This window comes from Schistocerca gregaria, chromosome 2 (assembly GCF_023897955.1).
Source record: "Schistocerca gregaria isolate iqSchGreg1 chromosome 2, iqSchGreg1.2, whole genome shotgun sequence".
In the NCBI taxonomy this organism is placed as follows: domain Eukaryota; kingdom Metazoa; phylum Arthropoda; class Insecta; order Orthoptera; family Acrididae; genus Schistocerca; species Schistocerca gregaria.
The window spans coordinates 458,653,167-458,678,653 of record NC_064921.1 but is presented as its reverse complement, the minus strand read 5'-3'; the positions used below and the strand labels follow the sequence as shown (position 1 = coordinate 458,678,653).

At 35.3% G+C, this 25,487-nt stretch overlaps 1 protein-coding gene across 1 annotated transcript in view; it reads right to left on the bottom strand.

Moving 5' to 3' along the window:
- Positions 1 to 5,245: 5,245 nt before the first annotated feature.
- The window catches only part of LOC126325726 (fibronectin type-III domain-containing protein 3A), a 302,806-nt gene continuing 282,564 nt past the window's right edge, over positions 5,246 to 25,487 (bottom strand). The window contains 2 exon segments of the mRNA XM_049995274.1: positions 5,246 to 8,540; positions 17,762 to 17,953. Of these exon segments, the coding sequence (XP_049851231.1) occupies positions 8,412 to 8,540; positions 17,762 to 17,953 (321 nt within the window). The 3' untranslated portion in view covers positions 5,246 to 8,411.

The following is a 25,487-nucleotide window of genomic DNA, read 5'->3' as shown; positions in this document are numbered from 1 at the left end:
GAATTGGCTAGGAACCAGTGATTAATGTCCACAAATATTTTATCAGCCTACCTTTCTAAGACTACACTTGACTTTCTATTTATTGCAATGTGTGTATCATCAGCAAACTAAACAAATTTGGCATCTGTTAATGTTACTGATGAAAGGTTATTGATATACACAAGTAAAAGTAAGGGCCCTAAGATGGAACCTTGTGGGGGACCCTACATGTAATTAGTTCCCAATTGAAAGATGCCAGAGAGCTTAATACATGTCTCTTTCCTAATAACACCCTTTGTCTCCTGCCAGAGATATAAGATTTGAACCATTTTGCTGCATTTCCTGTTACACCATAATATTCTAATTTACTTAAAAGGATACTGTGATTTACACAGTCAAATGCCTTTGACAGATCGCAAAATATATCAGTTGCCAGCAATTTTTTGTCTAATGAATTAAGTACATTTTCGCTGTAAGTGTAGACAGCTCTCTAAATATCAGAACCCTTTAGAAATCCGAACTGCGACTTTGACAGTATGTGATAAGATGGTTATAAAGCCACTTGTACATTACCTTTCCTAAAATTTTTGAGAATGCTGACAAAAGTTAAATTGGTCAGAAATTTGATTCTATTTCTTGATCTCCCTTCTTAAACAGTGGCATAACTTCAGCATATTTCAACCATTCTGGAAATATTCCACTGATAAATGACTGGTTACACAGATAGCTTAATATGTTACTTAGAATCACATTCTTTAATTAACTGTTGACGTTTCATCTTACCCACAAGATGTTTTTGAGTTTAAAGATTTTATGATGGACATTACTTCTGCTGGGGTAGTGAGGGTGAAATTCATATTATAGAAGTTACTTGAAACGTCTGGTCTGAAGTATTCCATAGCAGCATCTACTGAACCTGACAACCCCATCTTTACAGTAACAGTTATAAAATGTTTGTTAAAAAGTTCTGCAACACTATACACATTCATCACCAATGTATCATTTACTCTTAATGCTATTTGTCCCTCTTCATGTCTGGTTCTAACAGTCTCCTCCTTCACTATATCCCATATTGTCTTTATTTTGTTATCTGATATAACTATCTTTTCATTGTAATATATTTGCTTTGATGTCTTTATTATACAGTCTAATATTTTGCAGTATTTATTGTAATGTGCTACAGCATCAACATCAGAACTGTTTCAAATTGACAGACACAGTTTTCTTTTTGTTTACAAGATACGCCTATTCCTTGAGTAATCGATGGCCTCTTTGTAGACTTTGCTCTAACCTTGGTTAGTTTTGGGGGAAAACAGTGTTCAAATAAGGTAAGCACCTTGTTAGCAAAAGTGTATTTTCCATTCATGCCATGAGCACTGTAAACATCGCTCCAGTGGATGTCTCCGAGGAGTGTCCTAAAACAATAAATTTTTGACTTATTGATTACCCTCTTGAGCTCAGATTTAACAGATTTTATATCCTGTTCAATATTAACATTTAACAGAAGAAACTGAATGTAATCGTCTGAGAGGCCATTGACTATTGGTTTTGTAATACAATTTTGTTCATTGGACTTTTCAATAAATATATTATCAATGGGTGTTTGTGAGTAATTGGCTACCCTAGTGGGGAACTTTGCAGTGGGGATTAAGTTGAATGACAGTGCTACTAACTCAAATAAGTTCTTATTGGGAGAGTCTTAGAGGAAATCTACATTGAAGTCACCAGCAACAACTATTTGTTTGCTTTTGGTTGTTAAATGGGTCAGTACAGCTTCAAGCTGGTTTATGAACAGATTAAAGTTACCTGCAGGTGCTTGATACACACTGAATATTATGAAGGATTTTTTGTGAAATTCTACTTCTGTAGCACATGCTTCCATATGCTGTCCTAGGCAAAATTTATGAATGTCTATTTTCTTAAATTTATGACAGTTCCTGATGGGTAACCCCTCATTTTTCCATTTCTGCTCTACAAAAGTGAGATGCTACCCTAAATTCTGTAACACTTAAAAGTTCTGTAGCAGTGGTCACATGATGATCAGAGAGGCAGATTATGTCAGCTGGGTTTGAGGACTCTAATTCATCTATGCAGATAATTAATTCATTAATTTTATTTCTCAGTCCTCGAATATTTTGATGCAATAAAGATAGCTGACATTTCACATTGACTGAGTTAAAACTGGGTAGAGTTGAAATTTCTGCTGATTGTTGAACATTCTTACCCAACAGCTGTTTATAATGATGTAATAAGCTAGAATTATATTTTTTGGCTACTTTCTCGAACTGAAGGTTTGTCTCAACCCTACTCTCTCTTAAAACTAGGTTTCTTTCTGTCCTTTCTACTCTAAAAAAAGTAGTCTTTTCTTAGCCTTACAAGTACTGGTATGTTATCACTCATGACAGTGCCTCCTCCCTTTAACTTTACTGCTATTTTTCCAGCCAGTTTACTCCTCCCTTTCCTGATGAGGTGAAGGCCATGCCTAGTATAATTCCTCCTATTCAGAGAATCAACAGGAACCACACCAATGTGTGACCCTGCACCTGCCATAAGCAGCTGTTCCAACTGCAAATTAACTATCTTGGCAGAAGAGTTCAAATGAGGTCAGTCATGCTGCCCAAGAACAGATACAAAATACTGGTATGCTTCAATGGTTATGCAATCTTTGCCGGGTCACACTCTACACTGTACCCAGGCTCTCTGGTCACCCACTATAACCACGGTGTCTTCCTTAGTGAAATCTTTGCAAAGTGATCCTAAATCCTCTGTCACTCGCTCCAGACCAGCACTAGGTTTTAAAAAATTGGTGACCTGGTATTCTGATCTTAATTCATCCTGCAAAAGTTGGCCAACACCTCTTCCATGGGAACTACCTAACAACACTTTCTTTCTCTTTACTGATTTCCCACATTCTGACTTTTGAATTTGCTACTGGAAGTTTGTTGTGCCCTGTCTACACCTGCAACTGCTTGAGGCTCACCCACTTCTAACTGAAGCTACCCGTCAAATCTATTTACCACATTCACCATGAAGCTGCCAGACAAAGTTCTAGGCCTGTTCCTCCTGTTGCATCTCTCTCTAATCTTCTCCCTCCTTCACCTGTCAAGATCTCCCCTAGCCTTGTTTAACTCAGCCTGAAGTGCACCAATTTTTCCTCCTGTTCTAGTACCTTCCTTTCTCTACTACATATCCTACAAAACCACTGATGAGTCTCACTCACTTGCCCTATACCCACGCCACTAGTCAACCACATGGAAAAAAAAAACCCAAACCAAACCCAAACCCAAACCAGCAATTCAAGCTGAATGTGTCTGCATAAGCTACTACAAAACTATATTTTATAAGGATATAGGATCCTTTTGAGCTCTGAAAATGGCGTATCTTTAATAATTAGTTTTGACATGTGTTCGTTGACAAGTTTGAGACTGATATTTAGTTTACGCTTGTTAATAGTGCAGTGTATGGATTTTTATGTTTGAGATTCTTCTAATGGGTGACAAGCTGTAGTGCACAGAGCATTAACACACACCAAGACAGCCAGCATTCATCCAGCACAAAACATGCTAGTACAGCTGTGGAGTAAAGGCACCTCATATGAATCTTCCAAGACTAATCATCATGGTCTTTACTATGTGAAATATGTACAGAGGCAATTCAGTATTGTCCAATCTCTCATGCCACGCTCTTTGCCAGACGATAGTTGCAACTGGCACTTTTACTTTTAAGTACATACATAAAGTTTTATCTATTCACTGTGGCATCATGTCCAAATGTTCTGCATCAGAGAACATTGATCACTATTGATTCTGATACAACTGAACACAGTTGCACTTTTGAAACTGTTCTCGAGAAATAACATCACATAGGAAGACCCTACCTTAATTGAAACAATCATCTGCTCCAAGTCATCACAGTCACTTCCTTTTTTGCACTGTACAGAATAAACTAGTTTGGGTGGCAAATTCTGAAGACAGAACTGGGCAAGATGAAAGAGCAACAAAGTGTACATCCCTACACTTCACTACAGAGTGTTGAAACTGAAAAACTGAAGATGTTACCCAAGATGACACAAAAATTAACTTTGTTATCACCATTTGTAGAAGTAGAAGAAGAAGAAGAAGAAGAAGAAGAAGAAGAAGAAATTATTTTGGTGTTCCGAAAGGAAGTCAGGCAATGGTATGGTACACAGGTACCTTAGGACTAGGCTACATTTTATGTGCTGCTGTCATGGAATGAGTGTTGCAGTTCACTGTTACAAGGGTGGGCTCAGGAGCCCGAACATCGACCTGTTAGTAAATAGTCCAATGGTCAGCTATTATCTACAATGGCTCTACTTTTTAATGAAGGTCTAATAGCCCCACAACATGCTTAAATCTGGGTTTATGCAAAAAGGGCTAGTAATCTAGGAAGTGTTACAAAAATGTAGAATATTATGAGGCCCAGAGATGTGGGCTTTCAAAGTCTTCAACAGAACAAACATTATCTATCACTCTGTTTTGGCACCACAAACAAGCTTTTTCTAAGCCCTTTGTAAAGAATCCTGCTGCCAGAGGGTTTCATCCAGCCCAGAACTTAAAAGTTTTCAGTCTATAAGAAGTGTGAGATGTATGCAATTAAGAGAAGGTTTCTGGGTATGTATAACTATGTACTGTTGCCAATAAAAATAATTCCATATCTCAGCTCTCTTATCAGTTTCAAAAGTGTGTAACTGCACATATAAGATAATACTGGTATTTGGTGCTCAGTGAAATCCAACAGGTTTCCCTACCTGAGTGCAAAGTCTGTCACTTCATAGTGCAAAATGTTTGGCCTTTACTAAAAGTATGACTCATTCACTTTCCTTGTGTTTCACTCTTAACTAAAGATGCACAGTTGACATTGGATACAACAGCATAACCTTCTATAATGACAAATGAAATAACTCGCTGTAATTGCAAATGACAGGAATTTTTATTTTCAAAGCCAACAAATATGACTAGTGACACATCGGTTATTAATATAGTTCAAATATGATTTCTAGTCAGAAACCCTGTACTACTGGGGAGGAAAATCTGTTTAAGGTGAAAAATTGATGCATGTATCTGTGGTAATATTGCAGGCGAAACAAAATTAAATGATTGTATGGCATTCTGTTTGCAAGGTTGTTCAGAGATCAAGCAGTTAATTGTCTTTCTTAAAACACATGTTGTGTCTGAATGCATTTTCTAGGGATAGTCAAGGAATCAAAAGGAATCTCTCTCTGCACTGTGAGATTCAAATACAAACAAAAAGTAGCATTTTGTTTAATTATGGATTGGGATACAACAAAATTCAATAATATTTTCAAACAGCAAGAAACACAACCTAATGTGACTGGCAATAATAAACAGATTCAATTCTCAAAGACAGGCATTGCCCAAATTCAATCACTTGTAAATGGGTTACTGCACACAAAACAGTTTTGGGTATTTGCATGATGTTTCACTGTGTACATACAACAGGAAAGTCTTTTTTATATAAAAAGGTATGAAAACTATGGATATGTTGCATGACATACAAAGTTTAGGCAACATCATATTTAATCCATAAATTGGATGAACCATACAAAATACATTTCCCAAAGATGATTCTTTTTTTTCTTCTTCTTCACAATTTCATTTTAGCAGACACAGACAAATATTTTATCCCCAATATAATTTTTGGCTTTTTACTTATTTTATTCTGCAGAAAATTGACTTATAGTTCAGAAGAGTATCACTGATACACTTACATAAAATATATTCACTTTATATTATATTTGTATTTATAATATATATATATATATTTATTTATATATTTATATGCACTCATAGAATCTGAGTAACGTCAAACATCAGTACCAAATCTGTTATTTTGCGCAGGGAACAAGTAATTGTGCATGTATCTGACAAGCACTAAATTCCCTCCGAAAATACTTTGGTTCTGTTTCAACAGCTATTTATATATATATATATATATTTTACTTTTAGTAGATTAATATTATCTATGGTATAACATTTGCTGCTTTCCAACCAATAAACATGTTACATATTTACTAAACTATTTATACACAAATAATAAATCATCTCTTAATGAAATACTTGGCTGCAAATCTGAGTGAAATAATTTAATACCTTCATAACTGCTGTTTTCGCATGTATATGTATATAAATTCTTATGCAAGTGTGTATACATATATATATATATTTCTTCATTTCATATTATATACAAATATATGATGCACATATATATCAGCCACAATTATTATGCAGTCTTCCAACAACCACATCTATAACGGCACCAAATCTGTAGGTAACTTAATTGCACATCAATACTTTTGTGCAAAGCTCAATATGAACTATGCTGAGAAATCTTTTATTACACTGACTTAAACATACTCCTACCACACTGACTCAAACAACATTTGTGCAATATCCTGCACATATGGAAATAAGGCAGCAAGCAAATTTACAAAATTCATACACAATTTACAATTAAATCACTGTCAAGACACATACACAACACATTTGGTTCAATATTACCCCCCTCCCAACCCAACTCACAAAAGAGGCTGTATAAAGTTTATATGATAAAAAATACATCTGCTATCCCATTAACCTTTAAATATTTTCATTGCTAATAAGTAAACTTCACTATAAACTTGTCATAATAGCAACAATATTAGCACCACAAACATTACTTGCCATCTGTGTTTACCTGAAACACATCAGAATACTTCATTAATGCAAGCCAGTCTCCAACATCACAAACATACAGGCAATTCACATTAACTGAATACATAAACAGGTGGCAAAAATTATGTCCATAGATAAAGACAGTTTCAATTAGTTTAATAAAATGCATTAGGGCCATGTCTTTTTCATCTTAATGATACGGAAGTAGATTTAACATGACAAACACAGGGAAACTTAAGGGATAATTTTTGACATTCCATAATGTTATGTTTGTAAATTGTCTGTCTGATGTAGCACTACGATTGAAAAAAATTCTTCTTAGTTCCAAGATACATCCAAGAGAACAATTAACTGAGAGATTATTTTACAACACTAGACAAATCTGATTCTTGGAATGCATTTCTTCCATCACAACATACATAACTACAACAAACAATGCAGTGGAGAGGTAACAATACTACCAGAAAGATACAAGATTTAATTTATACACAAAAGTTAGTTAGTTTATACAGGATACAAGCCACAAAGATCTATATGTGGTTTATTAACACAGTGAAGAGGACAAACTATATATTTACGAAAATATATTCTTCCACGTTTTCATATTCAGTGAGTTATCTCAATTAGAACACAATCTAATATATAAAGGTGCTATTCTGTATTCAAAATTACACTTTTAGACATGAACTGTACACTCCCTTGTGCATAACACAATATGAAGCATTTTAAACCTTTTTTTTACACATAATCAGATAAAAGTTTCACAGAAAGTACTGAAATTCAGTGTTGAAAGTCACTAAAAACTCGGGATCAATAATTTTAATGCTAAGCTTCCTTACAATAAATACAAAAATTATGTTTCACCATCTTACAGTTCACTGTAAAAATATTTTGCTGTAATCTTTCAGGCACATTATAAAAAAAAAAGGACAATCACTCAGCCATATGACAATCGTTCACCAAAAGTTGTAACATAACTGAATGCTGATGACCAGTTTCAAATCAAAAGAATGTTACAACATTTATTTGAAGTTACAGTGATAGCAACTTCATAACCAGTAGTACTTTACGGTAAAATAGTATCAGTCTGCCACCCTCTCTAAAATTAATCAGAAATAATATAAAATCATTGAAGAGCTTACGCAGTTTTACGGAATACCATCAGTCATTGCAGTGGCACGACTATGGTTAAACACCGTATCACTAAATATCATGCACCATACTACTAACAGACCTAAGAAGACAATTTAACGCATCACAACAGAAAATTCTGATAACTTAAGAGGAAAAGACGCCTGAAGCCAGCAGTAACGGGCAAAAGCAGCAGCATGAGGACATTGACGAAAGAAATGACACTGGTATTAGCTGAACAAATATTCACCTCAATTTGAGTATAATATATACTGCACCTTAATCTGTCAAATAAATATGAAGTGCACATAAGTAAACAAAAGGATTATATGTACATGTATATAGTTCGTTACTTCAATTTAAAGTAGTTTCTCACAGTCATTCTGTCCAAGTGAGTATGCAACATACATTGTACTGCATCCCTCTGTTTGTCATGCAAAAGCTCTGGTTGGAAAGCAGTTTTATGATATAAAAATGGTCCATGAGGAAAATAGGTGAAAATTTCTGATCACATTTTGTGGAATATGAGGAAGTAAATACAACACCAATACAACTCATTGTAATTAATGGTGCATTATTACAACCTACATCATTCTGGATCGGTTAGATTCAAGTATGGTCTTTGCTCCAATGAATTGCTTGTTGCATTATCACAGCAACCAACACTGAGAAGAATCCAAATCCACACAATATTATCATTGCCCACTGCTGATCTGTTAGAGCCTTTCTCTCAGACACCTAGAAAAACAAGGAATGACCATTAGTTATGTGTTATTATAATAATATAACTTACTTTTAAAAATTCAATAATATGACTTACTTTTAAAAATTCTCTCTAGTCACTTTGGTAAGTATGCTCTGATAAAGAATACATGTTATATTGCTAAGCTTTATCACTAATAATGTATTCATGAATCTACTTGCTGTTCAGTACACCTTCTATAAACAAATTTTTGTCATTCCAGATACAATTGCTTTATTTCCTTTAGGACTTCCACTTCAAATTAATATACCTTAACACCATTTGTGGAGATTGTTTCCAAAAGCTATTGAAACCAAAACAGAGATGACAGCCCCCTACCTAACGGCTTGGTGGATCTAACATGTAAATATTTTCTTGCAAATAGTACCCAATCTCTTAGGCATAGGTCATCAAATCCCACTTTTTAAACCAAAACATACCAAATCCCTTTCAACTTTCATGGCAAGAAGTACCAAATTCTCTTGCAATGGTCTGGCTGAGTGTTGTGACATTACAAACGCAGTGGGCGAATATAGAGAGTGTGCAATCAAGTGATTACAGTTTGAGTAATGGCAGCCTTCAGTTTGTTATTGTGTTATTTCATATAATATTCTTGCGTTTTCTGTTGTGTTTGTTTATTGTGAACACTTAAAATGAATTCTGATACGTCTTATGAATATGGGGATGTGCCTGAATTTACAGAAAAGCCAAGTAAATTAAAAGATCTCTTAAATATGTGAAAGCAGAGTGTTTTAAAACATGAAATATTGTGCTGCTGCAAGTGCAAAAGCTCAAATCACATTTAAACAAAATGATAATTATTGCAAAGCATTATGCTTATCAGAAGATAACATGAAAGCTGAAAATAACAGATACTGGAACAATACATATGCTGTGAGATGGAGAAACATTATAATGGGGGTGTATCAATGTGAATTATCCAAAAGAAAAAGGCCCAATTAATGTATGAAAGAATGCAAGCAAAAATAAAACTATAAGCTAATAATAATAATAAAGATTTTATTGTCTTTAGGCCATTACAGCAATTGACAACGTCAAATGAAGTTACAATTTATAATACAGTGTGATAAGGTATTGACTACTGAAATATTTTAGCTTATATTACAATAAATGTACAGTGGGTCATCTGTTGGATTACTGCATTTTACAGTTGAAGAATGCATTGATATCATAGAACGGGTGGGCAATAAACCATTCATGCAGTCTTTCTTTGAATGTATGTTCAAGAAGATCCTGTATGGCATGTGGCAGCTTATTAAATAGTTTGTGCCCTGTGACTTCATAGCTATTTATTGATTTTGATAGTCTGTGGTAAGGCGTGTATGTGTGTTTGATGCTTCTTGTGTTGTAAGAATGTACATTTTCTCTACGTTTCACATCTTGTAGGTTCTTCTTCGTAAAGATTAAGACACTGTATAAATAGAGGTTTATTACAGTCATAATTTTTTGTTTAGTAAATAAGGGTTTGCAATGAGCTTTATGTGAAGAATTTGTAATTATCCTAATGGCTTTCTTCTGCAGTAATAGGATGTCATGTATATGACTACAGTTACCCCACAAGATAATGCCATAGGATATTATACTTTGGAAAAATGCAAAATAAGATGATCTGATGTATGTTTCAGGTACACAATTTCTGAGTTGTCTTAATAAATAAATTACTCTAGATAGCTTACTACTAATATAGTTTACATGTTGGCCCCAGGATAACTTTTCGTCTAAATAAACTCCCAGGAATTTAACAGAACGGCTTGTCTCTTAGAGTGAAGATTATCTGCTGAGTTTTATTTTCATTTAGCAGGAAACCATTTGCTCTGAACCAATATGCTGCATGAGTGACCGTGTTTTTAGCACAGGTTTTAAGATCATTCAAATTGTTACTGCTATGAAGAAAAGTCGTATCATCTGCATACAATACAGTGGTTGATCTAATAAACGAGGGGAGGTCATTGATCATTATCAGAAACAGGAAGGGCCCCAGTACAGATCCCTGAGACACACCTACTTTAACATTTTCTATGTTTGACATTTACTTACCAACACAAACTACCTGTTTACGGTTGTTGAGATAACCTTTTAATAGTCAGACTGTTCCCTTTGATGCCGTAGAATTCTAGTTTCTCTAATAGTGGTGTGTGCTCAACACAGTCAAAGGCCTTGCTTAGGTCACAGAATGAGACCTGAGCAAAGCCTTTGTTCTCAAAAACTTTGAGGATGTAACTGACTACCGTGTTGATTGCATCAATGGTCGGCAGATTCTTCCTAAACCCGTATTGTGTAGCATTAATTATTCCTAGATTCTCAAAGTGAGATGATAATTGTTGGTACATGATGCATACTATTACCTTGGAGAATGCGGGCACTATTGAAATAGGCCTGTAATTAGATGGAGAGTCTTAATCTCCCTTTTTGTATACTGGGACGATCCTAGACAGTTTGAACTCGTCAGGGAAATATCCCTCAAGTAAGCACTTGTTTATGCAATGGGTTAAAGGGTAGAGAATGCAATCAACCACTTTTCTTAACAGGTTGCATGATATGCCATATATATCTAAGCTATCAGATGATTTCAGTTGTTTTATGACCCTTTGTACATATCTAGGCGATACTTCGGAGAAGGTTAGCATGCTTGTATTTAGTGACTATCTACCCCAATTTTGGGAGAGTAACTCTGATGGACCACACCAACTGTTCTTCAGGGGAAGGTTCCTGTTTATAGATCTATTTTCCTAAGCATTTTTAATGTTGGGAGAAGGAAATATGAGCATGCAGTTGATGAGAAATGGAGCAGTAGTTTCTGAAACAAATGGTGGTGCAAGGTCTGGTTGTGATATGAAGAAACTACAAGCTGAAATTACAGCTCACATAACAAGGTTTAAACACAGGGAACAGCATTGGGGGGGGGGGGGGGGGGGGGGGAGCCCAAATCCAATGTAATCTGCTTATGCAATGTATTAGAAGGTGTGCAATAAGTTAATTATCTAGTAGATATGATATGATATGATATGATATGATATGATGAGTTGACAGTTAAAAGTTAGATTCATGGTATGTCTAAAATTTGTATTACGATCACTGCATACTAAAAGACAGTTTCTAATTACAGTTTTTTATTTTCTTCAGATTTTTGTCACCAAATTCGATCCTGGATTTACCCACTTAAAACAAGACACCTGCAATGACCGCCTATCATTAAAAGTTCGCTTTAAAGCTGGTACGGATGATTTCAAGGAACAGCTTGTTGTGGATAGACTTGTCCATAAACTAAAAGCAAAAGCTGTTTTTCAAAACCTTGGTTAATTTCCAGATCACAGTGTAACAGTAAACTTTTTTGAGGAGAGCAAAATTATTTCTCCAAACACAACACATTTTTACAAGTGGGTTGACAGTGAAGTTGGTAGGGGTCCAAAGGTAAGTAGTTCATATCTGTAGCATTTTTTAAAGTCAGTCTTAAAATATGCAAATAATAATAAGTGTATTCAATTGTTGTGCATCTCAAAACGAAAATTCCTGTATTTTATTTGTGTTGTGTGTGATTACATCACGGAACGGATTTCAGACTGAGTGGTTCTCCTGTGTGTGTGGTCACTCACCCACACCTCCAGACAGATCTTTTGGTACTGCAGAAAAGAAAATCTGAAAACTTGAAATTGTAATAATCCCAGGGGAATATGACAGTATATTTGAGGCACTAGAAACACTTCACTCCATCAATTCTGATTTTTCCTGGGTTAATTGGCAAGAACTCTGTCAAATATCAGTTCCAAAGTAAAAATCTTCAACATTAATGAAGCTAAATGTCTCACTATTTGTTACACATCAGCACTGGTTGGTATGCATGCACCATATGAAATAACATCAATGTGCAAAACAAAATAGTCAAAAAGTGGGTAAGATGTAATTGTATTTTGCCTCAAGTAAAAGACTTACCAAACAGTAGTCATGTAAACAAGCAAAGAAAAATGACTTCGTAAGATGAACACCAACAAAAGCAAAACGAGGGTAATGGAATGTAGTCGAATTACATTAGGTGATGCTGAGGGAATTACATTAGGAAATGAGACATTTAAAGTAGTAAACGAATTTTGCTGTCTGTGGAGCAAAATAAATGACGCTCAAAGTAGAGGGGATATCAAATGTAGACTGGCAATGGCAAGGAAAGCGTTTCTGAAGAAGAGAAATTTGTTAACATTGAGTATAGATTTAAGTGTTACGAAGTCTTTCCTGAAAATGTTTGTATTGAGTGTAGCCATGTATGGATGTGAAACATAGATGATCCAGACAAAAAGAGAATAGAAGCTTACGAAATGTGGTGCTACAGAAGAATGATGAGTAGATCACATAACTAACGAGGAGGTATTGAATAGAATTGGGTAGAAGAGGAATTAGTGGCACAACTTGACTAGAAGAAGGAATCAATTGGTAGGACACATTTTGAGGCATCAAGGGATCACCAGTTTAGCATTGGTGGGAAGCATGGAGGGCAAAATATGGTAGAGGGAGACCAAGAGATGAATACACTAAGTAGATTCAGAAGGATGTAGGTTACAGTAGTTATTCAGGGATGAAGAGGTTTGCAGAGGATAGAGTAGCATGGAGTGCTGCATCAAACCAGTCTCTGGACTGAAGACCACAATGACGTCATCTGCAATTGACTTTGAATTGAACCAGATCCCTTTTTACAAAAGTGTGGTATCATAATCATTAGTTATGGTGACTGATGTTTTGAACCAAATATCAGTAATACTGGGAAAAATGGGTTTCTATATGTATAATCACTATTAATATAGTATCTCTTAACAACTAAAACAAAATAATTTTGTAGGAGTTTAACTAAATCCCATTCTACGTCAGTAGAGAATTAATGTGCGACTGCTAGACATATCCTCTAAAGTCATTTGCAATGAAAGTCATAAAATTTGTACACTTTTAAAGTAATTTTTATGACAAAAGTACCAATTAATGTCCTAATAAATATACAAAAATAATGTAGCATACATTAAAATGTTCTCAAAGACATTAGTGCATCCCAGACAAGCTGGATATAAACTATATTTCTCAAATGAGTATTATTGTGAATACAGGGAATTTTTCTGGTCTACTCAAAAATTTGCTCTGTTGGGTGCCGTATCTTCTGGTAACAAGTTCCACATATAGGCCATCAAGGACCCATCCAAATAGTAATATTATGTCTTCGATTATATGATTGTTATATTGTGAAGCTAATGAAATTTACCACAATGTGATGTAACAAGGCCCACTCCTGAAGAAGATATTTTTATAAATATCAAATCCTAGGTCAGGGGCTAAATAAACCTTTTGTTTGCAACTGTTTGGTTGATTTTTTCAGACTCTTCAAACTTACACAGATGTTGAACTGCAGTCATGTTTAAGATTTTGTAAAGGAATAACAGAACTAGTCATCTGCAAAGATAATCTTGCAGAACTTCCCCATGATGTACTCAACTGTTCAGTCAGCCTCTGGAAAGTTTACAGTCTTACCATAATAGATTTTAAGAGATACTACTATTCCAGGATAGCCACAAAGAAATGATTTAAAAATTCTCTCAAATTTACCAGGTTTTCCAGTAAAGTTTGTAATTATGTTCCCTGATTTTGAAATTGTATGCATATTATAAAGACAAAGTTTTAAATGTTTTCTAACTTTCAATAATTAAATCTGCTACAAAATTCACGAAAGTTAAAAAGATATTTTTAACTATGTTTATTTAAAGTTTATTTTTTATTTTATTCATTATGGTACTTTGTCATAGCTTGTATTTACAGGTAATTTAACGGTCTTATAAAATGTACATAATTTAAAATGAGCTAGACACATATAAGCTAATGACTCTTAGTATGAACTAGTACAAATTAAAATTCTAATACTTGATAGATCAGTTTATGAAGATTTTTACATTGCTCATCAATAACTTTAATCTATCTAACAGTTTAGCTTTCTTTTTTTTACCTCAAATCTTTTTTTTATTCCATTTGCTACATGTTTGCTTTTCAAATATTCTGTCTCAGTTATTGCAGCTTCCTTTTTCTGATGTTCAGTTTCTTCTGATAATGCTTAATGCAAGCTCCAGGAATAATGAATTAAAGATTTTGGAACATCAAGAATTACATCATCTCCATTTGTTTCATTTAGAACGAAGTCACATATTAATCAATGAGCAATTAAAGTTATTTCTCATATTCTCAACAGCATTCAGAAATGACTGAAAAACCTCTTTCAATACTAGCACTGCCACGAGATAAAAATCATATCTATCTTTAACAGTTTTACTAATGATTGTGAACTGGTGTGTGTAAGAATAAATTCATTCAGAACATGATCTATGATCTAGGCATTTGTAGGCCAGTGAATTATTTTTTAAGAGTAGTTGTGATGAAGGTTGAGAACATAAATTGTTGAAATCTTGCATAATTTCATCAGCCGCGTACCACTTATCCAATTATTTCCATTCAAAATAGTGAGTATAATTTTCAGTCTCAAGAGTGAATTTTTCTATAAAAGGTATGAAAGCAGTTGCAGGATCTTTTCTTAGTTGTAAAAATCATGAGATTGGTGACTTTTCTACTACTTTTTAATTTTTTGATAGCCTTTGTTAGTATCAAATCTTAGTCTGTACCTCATAAGGAGTCAACAGAGTTCGGTACATCTGGTTTGATAAATCTTCACATTATATTTTAAACAACTGTCACTAAAGAGATGTGCAGAAATGGTAGTAATGATTGTGACTCTGCTGCTGATGACAAATAATTGTAGTTTTGCTGGCAGAAAAGGATCTGAAACAGCCCCGTTGCAATTATGTAGATAGTGGAAGTCAGTTCTTTTTTATTATGCTCTAAACTCTCCGCCATTTTTTTTAACAATTCCAAATAATTTCAACAGCATAAGCAGCAGCACTTCCATTATCTACCAAATGGACTGCACAAAATTTCTCAGAATAAAGTTTTGATCCTGAATACTCTGTTACTTAGGCACGACAAGTCAGTACATCTTTAAACATATGATAATTGACCTAAAAAATTTAACAATATTCCAGTTCCACGTTTAAATGCACCATATGAAGAGTGCAACTGCCCATATTAAGTATCACTGGATCATTGACTTCTTTAGTAGACTGCAACTCAGATTTCAGATCTTTGAAAATTTTATGATTCAGATTTGTAAAATTTCTTAAGGTATTTTCATGAGTGACAGAGGAAGATAAGAAGCTCTTTTATGATGAAGAAAAGTAGATTTTCATTTTTTTCATTGCTCCAAAATCTGACATTTACATCCATTTGATTTCTTGACAAACTTTACTACGTGACTCATCAAATCCTATAACAAAATGATTATAAGTTGTAATAGATTTCCTCAATCTATTTTTATAACAGAGCAATTCCACACAGAAATTAGTACGAAATTTTATTTCACTGCAGTTCCATTCTTCTGGCTATTTCACTGTTGTTGAACATTTTTTAAAATAACAATACATCACTTCCTCATTTTTCATTGTCTCATTAGTAATGTGTTGACCACAAGTTAAAAAACTTTGAAGGGGAGGAGTGATACTTTTGTAGATTTTAACTTTGGTAGTATGTTTTAATTCTTTAGCATGATTCTTGACAGCTGTTATAACCATATTACTTAAAGAAAATGTACATTGCAATGCTTGCATTTTGCGCTCTTTCCTAACTTTTTCTATCCAAAACTTCAAATCCGGATCAGTAAACCAATGGCTTAGAAAGTGTGCTGTTATGCTGAGTGCAATACCATGTAATTAATATATTATATTAATATTATATTATTTGATATTTTCACTTTTACAATATTTACCTGACAATATAAATCATTGTATAAAGACACATGAAAACAATAAAAATTTTCAAAAGTGCATTATAGATACGGTCCTTCTCAGAAATTTTATATATTTGTAACATAAAATACGAAATTAAACTAGCAGGTCTATACAGTCCAGAAGCCTCACAGCAGCTTGTAAATACACAGCATGCACTAAAATTTTGAATCCTGACCCAATGTACTGTGCATAAAAAATAAAGCAAGGGCCTGTATTAGTTGGAGAACTCTGCTATACAAGAATAGTACACTCCATGACTCGAAGTTTCCAGAGTCTATACCACAGGAAAACAAGCACAGACATTATCTCAGATGCTTAGTAACCTTTCATCAGTAGTCAACAGATGGTATGCATGCTACATTGTGAAGATCGTGCTAGCACAAAGAAACCCCTCGATGCAGTTTTTTTTGTTCCTTTATTAAAAAAAGGTGGGGGAGGGGGGGGGGGTCACAAGAAAATTATTTCCTGGTTGCATGAAATTCTGATAATTCTGTTTCCTCGGTTTTGTGGCCACCCTGTATTCAGTAGCAGGAACAGCAGCATCAGCAAGGATTATATTATCTAATGTTGTTTACCTAGAAAGACTCCACAATACATGGATTTGTCTTAGCAAAAATAGCAGCCGAAGTGTTGCTTTAACCACACTGAAGCCAGTTTTACTGGGTGAGTTTTTACTACTACTACTACTACTACTACTACTACTACTACTTCAGCCCAAATATTAGAGCATGGTCGTACAAAACAAGTGTCTGTCTGCAGACAGTGAGGTACGTAAAGGCACAGGTGGGCAATCAGCTGATACACTAGTAATCAGAAAACTGGGACATGACCTATATAACCATACTGCCCTGGCACAGAGACTGCTGACAGAGGCCTACAAGTTGTTGGTGAATGTGCAGAACATGTGATATAGGGCTGTCTGGTGGGAAACCCAGCCTACCTGCACCTGCCCATGGGCAAGCTGGGGGCATCTCAGGATGCTTTTACCTCACAGGGCAGCATCAGAACTCCCTGTACTGAAAGTTACTGTCAGTCACTATTTTGGAACACTACATGAGGAACACTTGCAAATATATGGATTTAACAAAATGACTCTTCATAGACTGCCTACCTAAGTGCAGGAGACTCAGTCACTATAGACAGTTGTTCAGGATAAATGTCCTATGCACAGATATTAAACATATAACTAAGGACAGTTATATCATAAAAGGAAAGATTGTTCCAAAATTATTATTTTTAACCAATGCAAAGAAACTGAAGATTATCCTGCAAATTTTAATCTCATTCTCTTCAATCTTTCATACACTTACAATAAATAACTAGGAGACATCTTTAAATACCTGTAAAGATGAAGACTTTGGAGTCTGGGAAACTACAGGTTCAGGTGCAACTGTTGAAAATGTCCCAGGAGGTGAATATGGCCCTGGAAGATCTCCTGAATTTGCCTGCCTCACTGGACAAACTCTTACACAGTAATCTGTACCAGGCTCAAGGTCATTCAGCTGCAATTTTGTTTCTGGTCCTCGATAAACCTACAAATTTTACATGTTACATGATTTGAATATATTCATGTCAAAGGTTTTATATGTTAATACAGTTTTTCTTCGCAACTACAACTGCAAAATGAATTAACTGACACCAATAATACTATGAGCTATAATTTGTTCAAACTGGTAAACATATGGGAAAGGCCCTGAGCAGGTTCTCAGCTCAACTAAATGTTTCAATGCAAATGAGATTTCACAACCTCTCCTGTCTCAATTTTAAGTAAATTTCATGCATAGCTATCTTAAATTGTGAATTTATTTAAATTTTATAGCTTTTACAAAGACAATATTTAGAATTTTGATTCACTTCCTAACAGTTGTTTTATGTACATTCCTTTTGTCTAACCATATCAATATTTACACATTATAATTACGTATTATGCAATATGTTGCCAAAAGCAAATATGTGAAGCCAGTATCTGTCTTTAATCTAAAACACACAACAAAATGTAGCCAGACAATTTAAAAATAGATATCCATTTAGTGTTTATTCAGTACTATTTCATCTGAACAGTTCACCATCTATCTGCATTTGGTTTTGCCATTAGTAGTGATATGAAACTATCATTCACAGAAAATAAATGCCTAACCAAAGAGCAAATTTTAAATTTAATGCATAAAGCAAACAGTTCTTCTAAAATTTTTCTCTCATTATATGTTTTTAATTCTGTATCTTTTTATTTTTGTTAATTCTCTAAATGTGAATTCTTTGAGTAGAATGCTGCTCTAATATCCTGTAAATGTGACATGTTCAGTTTGTAATGGCGAGCAACTACTTCAGCATAGCCAAGAGACATAAACCCTATTCCTACCTCAGCAGTTCACTAGCTTTGCAGATGCTGAAATACATGACAGTATTTAATTTTATATTTCATTATTAATTATTCATTCATATGGAGTATGGCCAGCTGTCAACGGTAGATATATGATGATATATGATAAGGTCAAATAATATTCAGCTGTTGAAAAAATAAAAAAATATAACAATGATCACAAACAATGGGCCATAGAGAGGCACTATTACAACAGCCTGCATTTGTAGTAATTCTTTCCAGGCAGCAGTGCTGTGTAGATGTGGACAACATTTGTGCTAGTACAAAGACATTGTAATATCATTAATATTTGAGAGAGCACAACAAAACTGGCTTGCAATACAATTTTTGTGCATCTGTTTTTGGAACAGAATTGCAGTAAAAGTATTTCTTACTGGTACATGGTGGCATACAATAAAAGGGGCTTTATTTTGAATCTCTAAGGGGCACTGGATGATAAACAAATTAACAAAACAATGTTTGTGACCTTAAACATTAGAATTCTTGTATTAGATCAACACAATAAAAGTAACTATGTAACTGTATAATGTAGGACAGTATGACAACAATCATGTTTCAAAAAGGACAACATTAAGTTAAAATATCTTTTCAGTTCTGCCTGTTTTGTAATTTACTTGCCCATTGCGCAATGCAATGGCAAGAGTAAAGGACTTCCGATCAGGAGGCTAAGGTTTATCAAAACAAAACCAGACTGGGTGTAATACAAAAGTAGGTCTAATAATCAGTAAGACAATAGCAATGCTTGTGATCGACTATGACCATCATAAAGGAAGCATGATCATAGCCAAAAGGGGCATAAACCCTATTCCTACTTCTGCAGTAAAAGTTACCACACCCACTAGCTTTCTAGATGGCGAAGAGATTGAAAGCATGTATGATGAGATACAGAAAATTATTCAGATCATCGCTGGAGATGAAAACTTAACTGTGACGGGATTGGTGTACAACTACAGGAAAAGGAAGTGAAGGGAAGAATAAGAAAATATGGACCAGGAGGGTAGGGGGAATCACAATTTAATAACTTCTAAAATGTGGTTTGAGAGCCATTGTAGAATTTAGTAAAAGTGGAAGAGACATTGACACACAGAAAGTTTTCAGACAGGTTAATACACTGATCAGACAGAGACTTTGAAAACAGAATTTTAAATGCAAAACATTTTCAGGTGAAGATGTAGGTCCCACCCAGAATTAATCAATTATGAACTGCAGATTAAAACTGAAGAAATTACATGAAAGAAGGGAATTAAGGAGAAGGGGCCTGAATAAATTGAAAATGCTGAGAGTTTCCAAGGGAGCATTAGGCAACAGCTGGCAAACCTAGAAACAACAACAACAACAAAAGACGACAACTCAGTACTTTTGAGAAAGAAAAATATTGGTGGCAATAGACAATCATTCAGCCAAAAAGACTATGCCCAGTAGAGCTCCTCGAAGAACACAAGGTACATAATTTAATACCTGAAAGACAAAACTATAAAAATAAAGCTGGCAAATGGGAATCCAGTAGTTTAAAAATGAGACCGACAGAAAATACAAAATTGCAAAGTAGAGAAGACATGAAAAGTTGGAAAAGCATGCATGACTGGTCAACAGAGATGTCACTTACTGAAAACTTGAAATATTCAGGTAAAAAAGAAGCAGCTGTATGATATCCTGAATTGAGATATCATTTCAGTACTAAGCAAAGAAGGGAATGCTGGAAGGCAGAAGGATTGTATAGTATGGCTTCACAAGGAAAATTAAAAAGACAATATTATAGAAAACTGCAAGGATAATTTGACAGAGCACTGAAAGTTCTAAGTCCACACAAGCCACAAAGAGTAGACAAGATTCCCCTCATAATTATTATGATCCTTGGGAGAACATTCCATGGCAAAACTATTCCATCTAGTATGCAGAATATACCAGACTGACAAAATAGCCTCAGACAGGCAGACCTGAAAAGAATGAATATTACTGAATCACCTGTTTTAATAAATCACGAATGACCCACCCCAGATTTGTACAGGTAGAACTAAATATCAACTAGCAGACAACTTCTTTGGCATGGCGGTAATTTTGTTTTCTGGCCACTGCACAGAGTTATGATTAAAATTCAGAGAACAATGTTAGGTAACTGAATATCAGTTTCATATAACAAACAAATGCTCTCAGGAGGCATGAATGTTGAGAGGTCCACATCTAACTGGCATCTCGTCCCTCCCAAGGGCGCCTTATCGAAGGCACCTTCAGTGATAGGCACGAGGGTTTGCACACACTGATTAAGACAAGGGCTGTGCCGGCGGTAGCATAGCTACCGGCAGCGTCACCCAAGCCGGAGTTGTCTTGACAGAGGAGAAAGACGAGGTGCGTCCTACAATATAGGACAGGGAGGGCTTAGAAGGTGTAGGGAAGCCACCCTTCCTTGGAGAGTAAACCCTAAAAAGATCCATGTCCTCTAGGGTGGGAGTTGGGCACGGTGTCAATAACCTCGCACAAAAAAAGGTGATACTGAGGACCCACAAGGGCCTCAGATAATAGATGGGATACACAGAACAAGATTTTGGCACAGAAAAAGGAAGTATAGTATCTTGGCATATACAAACAATATTGAAACCTGAAAAAAATTAAAGAAATAACTGAAGAGCTTACAAAGTTTAAGTACAATATTGTAGCATTACAAGAAGTGAGGTGGCAAGGGCAAAGGCAGATAGATATGCCCCAGTATTCCGTACTGTACAGCAGACCAGAAAGAACCCACAAATTTGCAATAGGATTTATAATAACAAAAGAGCTTAGGAAAAGTCTTTTGGAATTTGAATCTATCAACTGAAGACTCAGCAGACTGAGAGTAAAAGAGAACTTCAAGAATATAACAATAACAACAGCATATGCACCAACAGGCATTGCAAAAGAGTGTCAGAAGAAGGAATAAAAGAACAGTTTTGACGAAAACCTTGAAAATACATGTAGTAAAGTACAAAACTATGATCTAATGCCAATTTTGGATGACTTTAATGCACAGGTTTGGGGAAATAACACTGGAAGATTACCAAGGAGATTACAGGAAGAAAGTATTGAGGATGGAGACATATTAGTTTGCTGCTATAAATAATTTACTCTCAAAAGTACATGTTTACCACACAAAAGAATATATCTTGGAACATGGAAATCAAGTGTAAATGTAGTAGTTAACCCAATAGATCATGTGTAGTGAACCATAATATGCTACATCAGTCACAGATGTACGGATCTGTAGGGGTCCAAAGTGTGATTCAGACCACTATGCTATAAAAGTCTTAGTGAGAGAGAAGCTGGGGGTAATGCATAAAAATGGAATGGGAGAAAAGGCAATTTGGAATATTGAAAAAAAAATGAATGATCCTGGAAATGTAAAAGCATATGAAATAAAAATTAAAGATGTCCTGCAGCAAACAAGAAAACAATGAGACATCAAGACAGACAGAGCAGGTCCAGAAAGAGATGAAAGAGGTACAGAGAGAGAGATAAGAGGAAAAGAGGGCATGTGTAAGTAACTAAGGTCTAATGCTGATAGCATATGTACGAAAAACGAATGGCTGAAAGCAAAATTTCAAGAGACAGAAGAACTAAAGGAATACAATGAAACAAACTTCTATCATGCAATAGGAAAGAGAAAAAATGCACAGAAAACGAATGCAAAAATAGAAATGGCGAGACAATCAGAGGTGGACAAAAAATATTGCAGAGATTGGCAGAATGAGTAAGAGAAAATGAAAGGGAAGAAACATGAAAAATAACAATGCAGGAGATGGAGTCAATGACATAAATTGAAAAATATCCATGCACCTGGTGAAGAGAGGATAGTGTCAGAACTCTAAATTTGGTAACACACGGTGCGCACAAAGTCTTGCCGTGATTATAACAATTTATTACAGAATAACCGTTTGACATAATATTTTACATTTGATGCCATTACATAGGTTACTGTTACTAGTTTTTTAAGACCACTTACGTTAGTAAGCCTCAGCGTTTGCTCCCTTGGTAGGTTGGAGAATGTCGAGGCGGTATTCCAGTTCCAACCAGGTGTTTCGTAACGTGTGTTCTGTCACAATACCCACAACAGCTTGTATTCTAGCCTTCAGTTCGTTGACGGCAGCAACTGGTGTGACAAAGACTTTGTCATTGATATAGCCCCAGAAAAAAAAGTCAAGGGGTGTTGAGAGCGGGATGGCCAGGGTGTTGGACTGTTCCTTCCAACACAACGATCCAGAAAGGTTTCATCCGCACTATCAAAGCCCAGTGGGGGAGTGCTCCATCATGCTGGAAAATTATTTTTGGTTTATATTCTTCTAATTGTGGGGCTTTGACAGTGCATGATTTCCTGGATGAAACATTTATGGATTGGTGGATTAGAAGGAATGGTCCAACACACTGGCCACCCCACTCTCCAGGTATTACTCCCCTTGACTTTTTGGGGGGCTGTATCAAGGACAGAGTCTTCATCACACCATTTGCCAATGTAAACAAACTGAAGGCTAGGATACAAGCTGCCGTGGGTACTGTGACAGAACACATGTTACGAAACACCTGGCGGGACTGGAATACCGCCTCAACATTCTCTGAGCTACCAAGGGAGCACACATTGATGTTTACTAAAGCTTACAACATATTTTCTGGAGTGCTGAATGAAAGGATGAAGTGCACTGAAAATACCCTTGGAGAATATCAATGTGGTTTTCAGCCAAAAAAGGCACTTCTGACAAGTTATTTGTCATTAGACAAATAATGGAAAATTTTTACAAATGTGGTACAGAGCTCCACTTCCTGTTTGTTGATTTCAAACAAGATTTTGCTACAGTTAACAGGCTAGCATTGTATAAAGTACAAAATGAATTGGGCATGTGTGACCTGGTAGTGCCATTCAACTTAGCACTGCAAAGTCTGAAACAAAAAATACACAAGAGAGGAACAATAATGATGAAATGGAGTCTGATATGTTCATATGCAAGTGATATCACAATTGTGGCAAGAGATGTAAACACTTTTAATAAATGTACAAAATAATGGAAGCAGAAGGAGCAAGAACTGAACTTAATGATGGTAAACAAAAGCACGACTAAATACATGCTTAGTTGTAATGCAAGAAGACCACCACATGAACTGTAGGCCTCTAATAAATGTTTCAAAGCTGTCAGCTGCTTCCATGGTTTAGGTCTCCTCTTAACCACCAATAATAATATGAGACAATGTTTTAGAGAAAGGACACAACCAGGAAACAGAGCCTATTATGCAAACTTAAAAGTATTCAAGAATTCTCTAATTAGAAGATCGACCAAGTTAAGAGTACACTATTCCCTTGTGCAACCAATTGTTATATACTGGTCAGAAATGTGGACAATGACAAGAGCAGATTATGAAAAACCTAAGGGCATTTGAAATGAAAATCCTGTGAAAAATGTGTTTGTTTGTTGAGCAGGCAAATCAAGCGTTGCAGTCCACAGAAGAAGAAGTGACATCTCTTGGTAGTGATGGAAGTGCAGGCTACTGCACTGCCTGGTCGGCCTAGTCTATCTAAATCTGAGTTTAGTCTTTACATAGAGACAGAAAAATATGACACAGGAATTTAATTTATAAAATGTATAGATGACGAAGACATGTATAACTGTATAGATTCTGGTAATAACAGTCTAGTGTGGCTCAATGGTTTAATGCAAGTCTTTCAATTAGGAGCCACTTCATGTCAATACTGGACAGTATTGACTTGATCCATGAAGGTGCGGGCGACTACAAAATGTGTAAAACCCAGAAGAAGAAACAATAGGTCACACAACCGCAACAATAGTGTCTTGGAGTGAGCAGTTAACCAGCGAGCCGCAGGGAGTGATGAAGATGAAATGGACACAATCCTGCAGCAACACCTCGTGCTGCAAGTTCTACCATTCACAACTTAAGGCTTATAACACTGTTTTCACATCAGTTGTTTACTTTGATTCATCATAGTTCAGACAATTTGCATGAAAAATTTATAATTATATATACAAAATTTCCTTATAAATTTGTCTACCAATCAAAAAATGGTGTCAAAATACATGCAGCAAGTAGTTCCTGTGAGTAGCCTGAACACACAGACAAATGACCACGTTACTTCAGTTTAATATTTTCAAATGAAATCATTCCACTTCTAGACATTAAAAAATTACTTATTGTGAAAAACAATGTTCTAACAGACAAAAGAAAAACAATTTCATTTAAAAATTTCATGAACTCTGGACCCAGGTGGTTGCAAAATAATGACATGAGTTATATGGAGGAAAATGGAAAGACTGGCACTAGTTGACTTTGGGGAAGATCAGTTTGGGTTCTGGAAAAATGTAAAAATATGTAAAGCAACACTGACCATACAACTTACTTTAGAATATAGAACGAAGAAAGGTAAACCTACGTTTATAACACTTGTAGAATTAGTGAAAGCTTGAGACTATGTTGGCTTGAAGATGGCAGAGATAAAAAACAGGAACTGACAGTTTTAAGAGTGAAAGGAATTATGGAAGATTTAGTTGAGAAGAGAGTGATATAGGACTGTAGCCTATCCCCAGTGTTACTAAATCTGTACACTGAGCAAGCAGTAAAGGAAATCAAGGACATCCTTGACAAAAGAGTGAAAGTGCAAGGATAAAAATATAAAAACTATGAGGTTTGCCAATGGTATGGTAATTCGGTTGGAG